This window comes from Symphodus melops (genome assembly GCF_947650265.1).
Source record: "Symphodus melops genome assembly, chromosome: 19".
Lineage (NCBI taxonomy): Eukaryota > Metazoa > Chordata > Actinopteri > Labriformes > Labridae > Symphodus > Symphodus melops.
The window spans coordinates 19,302,538-19,314,827 of NC_136709.1; the positions used below are offsets into that span (position 1 = coordinate 19,302,538).

General features: G+C 40.8%; 1 protein-coding gene across 1 annotated transcript; it reads right to left on the reverse strand.

The window, feature by feature from the left end:
• Positions 1–256: 256 nt before the first annotated feature.
• ncmap (non-compact myelin associated protein) lies at positions 257–11,022 on the reverse strand. Its single transcript, XM_079370486.1, has 4 exons — positions 10,095–11,022; positions 2,255–2,361; positions 1,772–1,856; positions 257–1,271 (listed from the first exon to the last, which is right to left on the reverse strand). The coding sequence occupies exons 2-4, from the start codon at positions 2,346–2,348 to the stop codon at positions 992–994; spliced, it is 459 nt and encodes a 152-aa protein (XP_079226612.1). The 5' UTR covers positions 2,349–2,361; positions 10,095–11,022; the 3' UTR covers positions 257–991.
• Between the last annotated feature and the right edge of the window lie 1,268 nt (positions 11,023–12,290).

The window sequence follows — 12,290 nt, forward strand, 5'->3', positions numbered from 1 at the left end:
TTGACCTCCACTTTGGGAATCACCGGCTGAAGACACTCAGGATGGGATCTGGCACCTCTCCCGTCACCAGACCAAATCCAATTCTTTGGTCCAACCAAGGACCAAACGACTGTGTTTATCCTCAGGATTCACAGCAAGGTATAGTTAGAATTAGTATGACATTTTTAATGATTCATAGGCTTTCAATTTTAAGTTTCCTTCCTGTTCAATTCAATTAACTCTTCTGGTTAAATGACACACAATTCTAGTGAATAAGTCAGCCGTAATACAAATATTTTATTGTCATCTCATTTCATTTCGAGAACTACAAACAATTCAAATGCAGGGATCAATGAAAATAAAGTGCAAAATGTTTTGACATCAGACGGAAACATGACATCAGGGCGTTGAGCTGACACCAAGATGTCTGAGAGTATATTTCTGCAATGTCTTAATGAAACAAACAAAAAAAACATTCAATACGAGAAAGGCTAATCTGAGGGAATCTGAAAGCAGAAAACAACGACGATATATTTAAGGGCGAACCGAATCTAATAAAGATTATTGAATTTTAAACAGAGCCTCTATTTGAAGTTTAAACTCATTCGACAAAAACTGTGTGGTTGTCTAGAAAAGCACATAATGAGAAACATTAAACCTTTGCAGTCTTTACAACACATTTTCTTCATTGTATTAGAAGTGAGGAAACATCTGCAAAACAAGTACAAACAGTAAGAAACATAGCATCTAAACTGTGAACACTGACTGTAGCCTAGAAAGTAATTCTTCAACAACATAGTCTCTATTTTGTGTCATGCAAAATCCTTCATGTAATCCACCATGTCTGTTTATGGAACCATGTTGTTCATGTCTTTTGTAAAAACAAAAGGACATCAAAAAGGGCAACGGCTCAGTTGGTGGACACTGACGGTGACAACACTGACGTCTGAGTTTCCGCAGGAGAAGACGATCAGTCAGTGCCTGTTGTGAGACTAAACCCTCAGTCTCTCTGTTATGTGTTATCTAACGACGGAGAATTGTGTATGGTGACCGCCGTGGAGCCGCTGTTGGTGCTCGACTGCTCTATGTGGTTTTCCTCCAGGCTGCTCAGCTCCGCTCGCGGCAGCTGGAAGCCGTTCTCTGAGGCCGGGGTAAAATTGGGGATGTTGCCCGACACAGAGTTGACTCCAGTGGGGCTCAGCGGTATGCTGCTCTGCATGGTGGATTGGGAAAGCTTCTGACGAGGTTTGGAGCCACCGCTGTTTCCCAGCACTCTGGAGACATGTGTCCGCCTGACAACAAATAATCCAGGATTTAGAGGAAAAATAAATATATGACGAATTAAATTCATATTTACAGAAGTTCCCTCTACGTTATGGGATATAAAGAGTAAAACAGTTCAATTAATTGGTGTGCTAGTGCCCACAATAGTCTTGTCACCCTTGCCTAAATCAATGCCCCAGGTGGGCAACTCCAGTTAAAAAACTGGTTGTCGAAATCCTGTAAACTGGAAAGTTTCATACATCATGCAAAAGGTTCAGATAGAGTAAGTCAAACTTGAGTACAGTAGAAACAGTTTTCCTTTCTAAAGCGTTACAGGCCTGTAACGTTTAATTAGAGCATGATTGATTTGATTTAAATCTCATTCTGAACCCAACAACGAGGTTAAAAGTAACAGCAGCTGCCGCCTCATCCTTCCTTGTGTGGATAAGAATAGCACGATTGCTTTGTTCCACTGCTCGTGACATTCACTCTGCAGGAATTGCTCTGTTGCGCAGGAATGCGGTCCTACCTGTTGTACGTCTTCAGGACGATCAGAAGAAAGGCGAGAACAATTATGATGCCGATGACAATGACGGCGATCATCGCCCCAGAACCTGAGACACAGAGAGAGAGAGAGAGAGAGAGAGAGAGAGAGAGAGAGAGACGAGGAGGAGGAATGAGAGATCAACACCCTGAAAGATTGTGTGTCTGATGTTGAATTTTAGCAATTCTCTGCACAACTTATTTTGTGGAGCCTCCACTTAACAGCAGTGCGTGGTTGCCTGGCAACAGCATCACACAGGCAAACAGAACAAGGCAAACATTTGCTATTAAATGCACAAGTGCCACTCCTGTACAAACCATCCTGATTATACTCAATGATGCAACAGGTTGTTAATTATGAGGCTTGGCTAACAATCTCTCACAGGGGACATTGAGATCTGACGGTGATGACGTCAACTTCCATTTAGTTTAGAAAAAAGCAACAAACACAACTCTTAGATCTCCTTACTCTGGATGAGTATTTGTTCTTTGGACTTGGTAACACTGGTCGTGTTCGCAGGTAGCGTAACGTTGGTCACAGGTGAGACAGTTGAGGCTTGCATCTTCAGCAACAACCTGCACAGACAAAAGAAGCAAATTCAATATTCTCTTATTATACACACACACACACACACACACACACACACACACACACACACACACACACACACACACACACACACAAAAAGCAAGACAATTTTAAAAGAAAAGCCAAAAATGAAACAAGCAAAAACTGTAATGGTTTTAACATTCAACAGTCTCAGAGATACAACAGGTGACAGATCAGAGATCACAGCGGAGGGAGCGGCATCCGAAGCAACCACAGGAATGAGGATCCTCACCAGAACACGAACTATGTCTGAAACACTGAGGACAGCCAACTTTACTACCACAGGACAGATGTTCAGGCCAAATCACAGCTATAATTAACATCCTTGTTTCATAATAAATCATACTGTACTCTTCTTTGATAAGAATATCACAGCGATGCATGTGATTGCGTCAACGTCACCAATCACTGTGACGGAGCATCGTTGTGTTTGCGGTCTAATCAGCATGCATGCTTTGAGATCAAACAGCAAGTTCATACATCATAGCTGCATCATAGCATCATAGTCTGCTCAAGCTTGGCACAAACATTTGTGATTTTAAACAGTCTGACATCTGAAATATTTGAACAAGAAAAAAAAAAAGTTTAGACATGGCTGCACCACACTTCTGCTTTTTAGGCATTTCACATTTATTGCATGATTAAGTGTTTTTGGGGGTTTAAGAACTGCTGATAGTTGAAGTGCAGAAAGCTGTAGTTCCACTTGAGACGGGCTTTGAGGAAGAGGAGGAGGTGCATGTGTGTTTGTGTTGTATGAGATCGAACAGGGTCTCTTTTATAAACATGTTTTAGATGTGCTCCTGAGCCTTTTTGTTGCTTCTTTTACGAGTTGGTCTTCTGTTTGTTTCTTTGCATCTTCCTAAAAGCACAATGACTTGATTTGTGTGAAATGTGCTAATCAAATCAAACTGATTCTTTTCCCGCCACAAACAGTGATGTCAGTTCCACATTTCCACACCGGCAGAAAATAGTCCCAACAATGCACATTTTACTCCACTATGATGAGGTTTAGTAAAAGTCCTGATACCAAGATCTAATTGTGTAAATGTTAAATTGACTTGAGCTTGTATAGAGCTTTTCTAGTCTTCTGACTGAGGAGGCTATATGCAGCTTCATTATGTTTTGATCCAATCCAACACGCTCTAATCTTGATCTAAACGTCACGTGTCATGCAAAGGATTATCTCTCATTTAGGAGGATCCCTGACACTGCCCGTGAAACAATCCACACACAGCTGAAGGACAGGGATGTCCCTGTGAGAGATAAGCTTCCACTCAGTCAAAAAATAATCAACCTTTGCATCTACCCCGGCATGCTAACGTCACATGAAAGCAGGTAGTATTGAGTATTCATTTTCATCTTATCTCTTGTAGCTCGACACTTTCCACAGTGCTAGCCTTACTTGCGTCATAATGGTAGGTGTGTAATCCTCGTTTCACGTTCTGTACAAAAGCAAGAAGCTAATGAGGGTCAGTGAGTCATTCACGCCTGACTCAGATATTTGGTAATTAATAAGAAAGGCTTGATGTACAAAGTCGGATTTGATACAAATGCATCTTATGCAGTGGTATCAATGTGCAATCATCCATTTAGTGTTTGTTAACTGAATGCTTTAATGGCGTCATTCAGCGTTTTTAATATATCGTTATTGATTAGGACAAGCTTTACACCCTAATTGGAAAAATGTTCCCGTGAGACGGATGAAGGGAGAGGCATTGCAATAAATTATCGACACAGTGAAAACATGGAGTGACGTTTTTAATACGTCTGCTGGGAGGGAGAAACAGCAGCACAGACAACAGGAGCTTCAAGCGTAAAAAAAAAAAAAAAAAAAATTTGCATCAGCTATAAAAAGCAGAAAAGGCCTGACACAAGGAAGAGCAGCGTGCGTGCGTATTTTCTCTCACACATACACACATACCTCACTGTCTCTGCTGCACAATTGATCACAGTCAAATCCACAGCAAAGTATGCAAAGCTTTTACTTTTATGGCTCCCCTGTCTACATGTGAAGATAAAGCTGATGATGAAGTTATGTGCTCTGACAGACATTAGACTGCTGTCACTTTCACAACAGCTAACAGATGATACGCAGTGATAATACAACATGAAATTATAGCATAGCGCTACTTCTGAACGACAGTGATTTTTATTTTTGTGTGATGAGTATAACGTATAGGAAAGGCAGCTTTAATAGAAAGGGTGACCTGCAGCAACATAGTTTGACCGAAAAGAATAAGGTGTCTTGTTTTATAATAGTGAACAGAAAAACAAATGTGCATCCTCACATCAAAGTGTGAGTTAAATTGTGTAAAAAAAAAAAAAAATGAAAAAGAAAAAGAAAACAGGCTCCAATCAACCTAAACCAGTGATTAAATGTTTTGCCAATCACCCAAATGTGCATGGATAAAAGGTCTTTCTTTCCTTCTTAAATGGATAACTAACAGAGTGTTACAGAAACACATCATGTGTTGGACGACTTCTGCAAATTCATGTGAAGAAAGCAAACATAAACGTAAATGCAAAAATGGTCCCAGTTTCCCTGAATTCCCCCGACGTTATCTGCACGCTGTGATTAAGGCTGATGTGCAGACAAATACTGAGACCTGTGTGCATTGACTTAAACATAAATGGAGCGTAAAAGTTTACATTGCATCCGCCAGCTGTGCATATCCCGGAGGCATTGTGAAACTATCTACAACACCATGCGTGTGACAGTCATTATCTGTGTGTCATTAACACCCAGAGGTAAATCTCACGATGCATTACTGCATCAGGGTCAAGTGGAGTTGAATATACTCCAAAAAAAATGTAGATTTGACGTTTGAAAAAAAAATCTGAATTTGATCACAGATTGGCAAAAGAAACTTGAGGCAAGCACTCGATACTTGTATGTACTGTGTTATGTAATACTTCCTGCTCAACAGCAAATATTGCCTAACCTACTCTCTCTGTGTTTACATACGATTAGGTGTAGACATTAACAGTGAAATACATCATGTTGCTGTTTGCAGAAGTGACAGCCTCTGATAAGTTGATTACCGGTTAATTGCTTGGTCAAACTAATGCTTTGGTAACACGGTGGCAGCTTTGGCAACCAAGCAACTGATTTTGGCAATATTATCGTTTTTTATAGCATTTTTTTATTTAAAAAGCCAAAATATAACATCTAAAAACTATTTTCGATATTACTTATTTGTGTGGGGTAGAAACAGAAAGCCTTTATTGTCATTATAAAATTGTACAGCAAGATCAGAAACCCATCCATCCATCCATCATCATTTCCTGTTTGGTGTCGCGGGGGGCTACTGTCATTAGATGAATGAATTATAATTTTGAGGCTTAACAGGTTCAATTGTCTATTTAAATATAAAATCAACAGAGATTGATAGATTGAGATATCATTTCCCCTGATTCCGTGGTCTGCGGACTCCAAACGGACGATGTCACGCTGTTTGGTTAACTGTTTGTAGGTAAAGAAAATGAGGTAAAACAATAAGGCTTTGTACTGTACAAAATGAGAACTCAGGTTTATAATACATTTCAATAAAATTCTTAATTCAGTTAAAGTTAACGTGACAAACTGTTTTTAACTTTTTTTTTTATTGCAACAAACTCACAATGACCAATGCATAATAATCTTCAGCTTTAACTTCCACACAGTCCCTCAGAGGACATGTTCAGAAACAAATATTTCTAATATGCTGCGAGCACAAGAACGTGCAGCAGTGATATTTCCTCTTAAGAAACATAATCTATCAGGTGTCTAAGCATGACCTTTTCCTGAACACGGGAAACTTTCCTGTGTTCAGGAGGTAGTTTCAGTTGTGCAATACAATAAACCTGAGCTGATCATCTGAAATCTAACGTTTTGTTTTGTAGTCAGAATAGCGTCAGCAGTTTAAGGCAGGGCAACACAGCTATGCATCATATGTCAGCTTTTGTTCAGGATGCGAGGGTGTAACTGAGGCAAGTAAGAGATACACTCTATTGTTATCATGTGCAAAGTTAGGTCATCAAACCATCATTACCATCATAAAACTGCTGAATAAGCAGAAACAGCTATTGTACAAGTAAAAAACTGTCCAACAAAATATTTGAGTTATTTGCGGCTATAAAAGACAGGTTAGAAGTTTACTGGCCTCTAAACGACATGTACAGAGATGCCTATGTCAGTTATGGCACATGCTGGTGGGCGGATGTGTCAGCTCATACAAAACGAGTTATGTCGACAGAGGTGGGTAATGAATGCGGTTAATAACAGGCTAACTTAAAGTGTAGCTTTGGTAAAGGTCGGTTAAGGTTTGGGAAAGCCTTCAACCAAGGAGCTAACCATCCCACAGCCAGTTTGCGACTTACTGTAAATTGGTAAAAAAAAAAAAATAATAATAATTATAAATGTTCTGAGCAGCGAACGTTAGCCAAAAGTGCTACTTGTAATGTCGGCTAATGAGACTGATAAGTGGTAATGGTTTATAACAGAGCATCACCAACAGCAAATAATCTCAAATAGTAAAAGGAAAGACTCTTGTCAGACTCTACACAAGAAAAGAGAAGATTCTTTAAAGATATCTGATCCTTAATCCAACTCTAACCATGAGTGAGAGGAGAATAATGACGCAGCGCACGGTAAATATGTTTAAGCTAGCAGCCGCTTAGCTTAGCTTAGCTTAGCTCTTTTTTAACTTAGAGCTGGTAACACAGGACAAAACTCAAAACTATAGCCAAATCACTCTACAAGGATTTGGTTTATTTTCACCAGACCATCTCCAGTGTTGAAAAATTAAGTCACCGCGGTCGTGGAATAAAACTGCAGTTCCATACGTGTCCACTTGAGGGCTGGCTACAAAAGCCTGGGATTGGAAACACCATTAGCCACATCTTTTGGTATACCACAAAACATCTGGGAAATAGAGGCCAGTGGAGAACATTAAGCTTTATTTTGAAACCTCTGAATTTCTCTTTGTGATTAATAAAGTATTTCTGATTCTGAACATGCGTCTTCTTCATGTACTGACCACTGGCCTGCCTCTGCTAACACGAAATAAAACTTCAGAAATAACAAGTTGACATTATCAGGATGAAAGCTTGATGCTCTATGATGTTTTTAGATGCAAGATTTTTTAACTTTTTAATCTGATCGGCGGCTCTATGTTTTGATGTCAGTATCTACTTCCCCATCGACCAGTCTCCTCTTCGCTGTAATAACAGTCTGTTTGCTTTTCCACAATCTGCAGCTACGCGCTCACACTGCAAATACAATATCCTTCTCGTCCCTCCTCAGTAAACAAATCCTTTATTGGTATCACAACACGGAACAGGAACAATTTAGAGTCCTCCTTTTTTTTACTAAGGAAAAACCAGACAGAGCTGTCGGCTGGCTCGCGTATTCTTCCACACAGGCTGCCCCCGACGAACATGACCATAAACACATTCAGTGCCTGACCTTCATCAAATGACGAGTCAATATTTGAGCTGGCCAATTAAAGGTCAGTTAATACGGCACAGGTGGGGCTGTTGGAGGCGGCGCAGGTCTAGAGTCACAGCAGAGCGCTCACCTGTGTCACATCAGATGTGAATTCATCATTTCTTATCAAGATGTCACACTAAAGAGCGATTTAACTTTGACTTTTATCGACCTCCGTCAGGCACTGGGGGATTTATAATAACCCTGGCAGGTCGCTGACACGGCGTTCAGTGACGTAAATGAGAGAGTGACATCAGAAATGTTAAAACAGAACTTGTTTGGTTGTAATTCATCACACTTGAGTTTCGGGTTTATAGTGTGAGAGCGAGCTTTTAAAGCCAGTAATACCATCATTTTTGAACAACTTAATTAATTAATAGAATTATCATTTTGTGGTGAAAGATCAGCCTGTTAAATCTTCTAAATGTTTCTACACAACTTTCACTCGTGGTCGAGACTTTGTGAAGTTAAAAGGAGACTGTGCAACTTTTTTCACCCACATTTGGGCTTTAACTGTACATGTTGTCGTGGACAGAGAAAGAAAGAGCTGGGATGACGTTTCTGCACAACGGATGACAGACAGATGGAGATTCAGCAGGCGTCTCGTTTTGGCTCTGACTATGACCCAAAGTGGCCTCTTCAGGCACAAAGAGCCAAACTGAATTTTAAGCTGTTTGTTGATATTCGTGGCAATTAAAAAGTGTTCATCTTTTATCTGGCGTGAACAAAACGAGGTCGCGTTCTCCTCAGCGTATCAGCCCAGATTCTCAAAGCCTTTAAACACATCACACTGCGACAGACTGTCTGGTTTCATCTCAATCATCAGAAGCTTTTTTTTCTTCTTCTGTCAAACATGAACCTGTCATTTTAACCGCTCCACTAAAGTGACTCTGTGACAAAGATAATTTTACATTCATAGACGTCCTTAAATGTGATGGATCTCTCTTCATATACACAGAACGTAGTTTTAATCTTCACAGAAAGCTGCTCCAATTGTGTGGGAGTCGAATTTTTTTTCCCCAAGTGAGGACATTCAGATTTTCCATGACTAACATAATCCGATACTTAAAGCAACACAGTCCATGATTAACACTATTGTCATATTACTCACAATCATGTCATGTAGTAGAGCGAGGTTGCCCTTTTACAAGATTTACTTTATTGATCTCAAGGGAAAGTCAAAGCTTCCAGTTCCAGCTGGAAACAAAGAAACAAACGACCTGCTGCTGTTGTCATTCATATAAAGAACACAACAACACTTTGTTTGCACCAAATCTTTCATGTATAATATATAAATAAATGATCCATTGATTGATTGATTTGTTGATTGATTGATTGATTGGCGGAGCCTGTCAGGAGAATCATCAGTTAGTTACACGCTCACTTTTTTTTTTTAGATTTCAAACATGAAGAAATGAATAAACCTCTTCATTTTGCTATGTACTTGTTAATTTTCATTCTCTAATGGGGTGTATTTTAAACTGTATCACAGTCTCAGAGCCATTTGCAAAAAAACCTTGAAATAACTGCTTACACGTCTAATGAATGGGCTGCTCTCCCAGAGACATTTCAATCTCTTAATTAGGTTTAAACTCGGCCCAATTAAACATAAGATTGATTAAGGAGCAGCTGGTATGCAAAAAATGGTCGTTGACCTTCACATGAGTGACTGTACCTTTCCATAATTAGTGAAGTTAAGAAGCACCTTTACATCCTGCTCACATATCTTAAAACAATGACTGTGAATGAGAGCGATCTCACATTAGAGGAAAACAAACAAGGCGGCCATATTGAATCAACAGCAGTCATATTTTCCTGCCGTGGCGGGGTGACTGATGAGACGATAAGTGGGGCTGTTCCCTCAAACGGTCCCCTTATCTCAATAAAAGAGATGCAGAGGGGAGATAGTGGCGTGGGAACTGAAACTGAATCTTCTGCGTTATTCCTCTGATTTAACTGTAACAGAGTCAGCCTCAGAATCTGAAACTCTGTGGTATGCCAGCTATTTCCTTTCACCTGAGACTCACCTGCTGTCCCGCCATGCTTTCAGGGAGAACCCCTCGCTCTATCTCATATACAGTACACACACACACACACACACACACACACACACAGACATACACACACACATACACACACTTAAAAGGAATGTCAATCAGGATAGAGATAGATAAAGGAGAAAAAGAAGAAAGATGTGAAGGAGTGAAAAGCAGAGATTTGTGCGTGACTCACCTAACCGTCTCCTCTTTCGACTTAGCCCAAGCCTTTTCCAGACAGGAGCCTGTGCAGTGCCGATCCCCCTCCCTCAGCTGACTGAGGGGGGCATAGTCCAGAGGTGGAGTGCTGACAGTCACGACGGATCTCAGGAAGGAACTGCGGCTGTGTACCAGCTTGCTGCAAGGGATGAAATCAAGTCCAAGTCTGCGCTGAAGAAGCAGTCCCAGAGGTCCAAAGAGAAGGGACAAACTCAAACACAGGACTGAAAACAAAAAGAGATACCTGTACCCGTGTGTGTGTGTGTGTGTGTGTGTGTCTGTGTGTTCAGTGGGAATCACAGTGTTTACGTGAAAGGGGAGGAGGAGAGAGAGGAGGAGGAGGCTCCACGCTTGCTCACTTATTGCTCCTCACACAGAGAGTAATAATGTCAGGCAGCTGGTTTTTCAGGTCCTTCCGCCCGGCCCTTAGGCGTGCCACGGACGATGATCAAAAAGCGAGGCGTCTCTCCAGAGTTGTCTGCTCTGCTCGAGGCTCACCGTGACTACATCCTCTCAAAATCCAGCCGGCTGCGTCTCACAGGATGTCAGACATGGACGGCAGAGGGGGAAGGCTTTTGTCACTGAAGATGAAAGAAGTCAAATCCAGGGTTTGAAATTGCAAAATTATAAAGACGATGTGCACAAGCAGGTCCTCGTTTCTCTTCAAGCAATGCATTAAAATAAATCTTATACTCAATTGTTCTTTTTTTTTCTTTGTTTAATTGTGTACATAATGTGCTGTCAAAGTTCCCACTTATCTTTGTGTTTTATGTGCCTGGTTGAAAATTAACTTTGTGTTTATTAATGTGTAATAACCATCCAAAGGGTGCTGGGTGTGTTTGTTGAAAAGATATAGCATGTGACAGCCTTTTCTTTCCTTTTCATCTCAAAGGACAATAAGCTCCTTTCAAAGACTTGGCAACATTTGTGTGAAAGTTGCCCACTGAATAGAAAAATGTTTTCATGGGTAAAAAAAAAAAAAAAAAAAAAAAAAAGTGCCAATATCAGCCTCACGCTTACTGCAGCCGGAAAGCACAAAAAAACAAACAAAAAACGTGTCGCCTTAAGTTACCTCCGGGGGCAAAGTGGTCAGCTTTGTGATAAAGTGTAACCAAAGTTGTGACTCACATTGTGTTGCTCTATCCGGTGTCGTCTAGTTCAGGAGACGAGGAGGACTGTTACATAAGTGTGAAAGCTGGAGGCCGAGTTTCATAGAGCGAAATGCGAAGTTGGCTTCTCTCTCAAATCTAAAACAAGAGTGTCATCTTGTCTCTTGTGACTTTGACACATAACATTACCATGAACATTTACTGATGAATATTCATTGATCTCTTAATATTCTGTAGTAAATGTGACTTCAGGGGTAACAAGTGTTGGATGTGGTGCCTAACTCAAAGGCACTGTGGTAGTGCTCAAGAAGCAAACTGACACTTCTCCAGCTACCTGAACGATTTCCAGACCTTGGGACTTGAACCAGCGACCCTCAAAGTCCCTACAGACTGAGCTACTGCTATCCGCTCTAATAAAACATATTAAAATAAATGCAGCGACTGAGGACGTTTTTACTAGTAAAACATTTGGAGCATCGTGGCGCCGGTGGCTGAGTGGTTGGTGCGTGCGCCCCATGTGTGGACGCTGCTGTCCTCCAGGCGGGCAGCTCTGGGTTTGAGTCTGAACTGTGGCACCTTTCCCGCATGTCGTTCCCGTAGTCTCTCTGTCACTGATTTCTGACGCTATCCACTGTGCTATCTCTACAATGAAGGCCCCAAAAGCTCAGATAAAAAACCCATATATTTGAAACGTCAAAGACTAAGAAAGGTGAAACTATCTTTATGAATTAAACAGTTTGATCGTAAACACGGTGTAAAACGTAATTGTACTTCTGGGCAGCAGGCAGCACCAAAACATAATAATACCGTCCTCTGCACACAAAGACTGGGAACGTTGTGAAAAAGGAAAAACTGGAATGAACTAATCTGGTACTGGGCCAATCAGAGAGGAGCTCAGTTATCAGCGCTCGATTGACTTCAGGTGTGATCAATCTCACGTCCCCTGAAATGAATGAGACTTAAGCATGACTGGGAAAAAGTGGAGAAAACTTCCCTTCTTAGTACTTTTAGGGAACAAAATGATTGACACATATTTCTGCGTAAACATTTACTCTTGAGCGAGA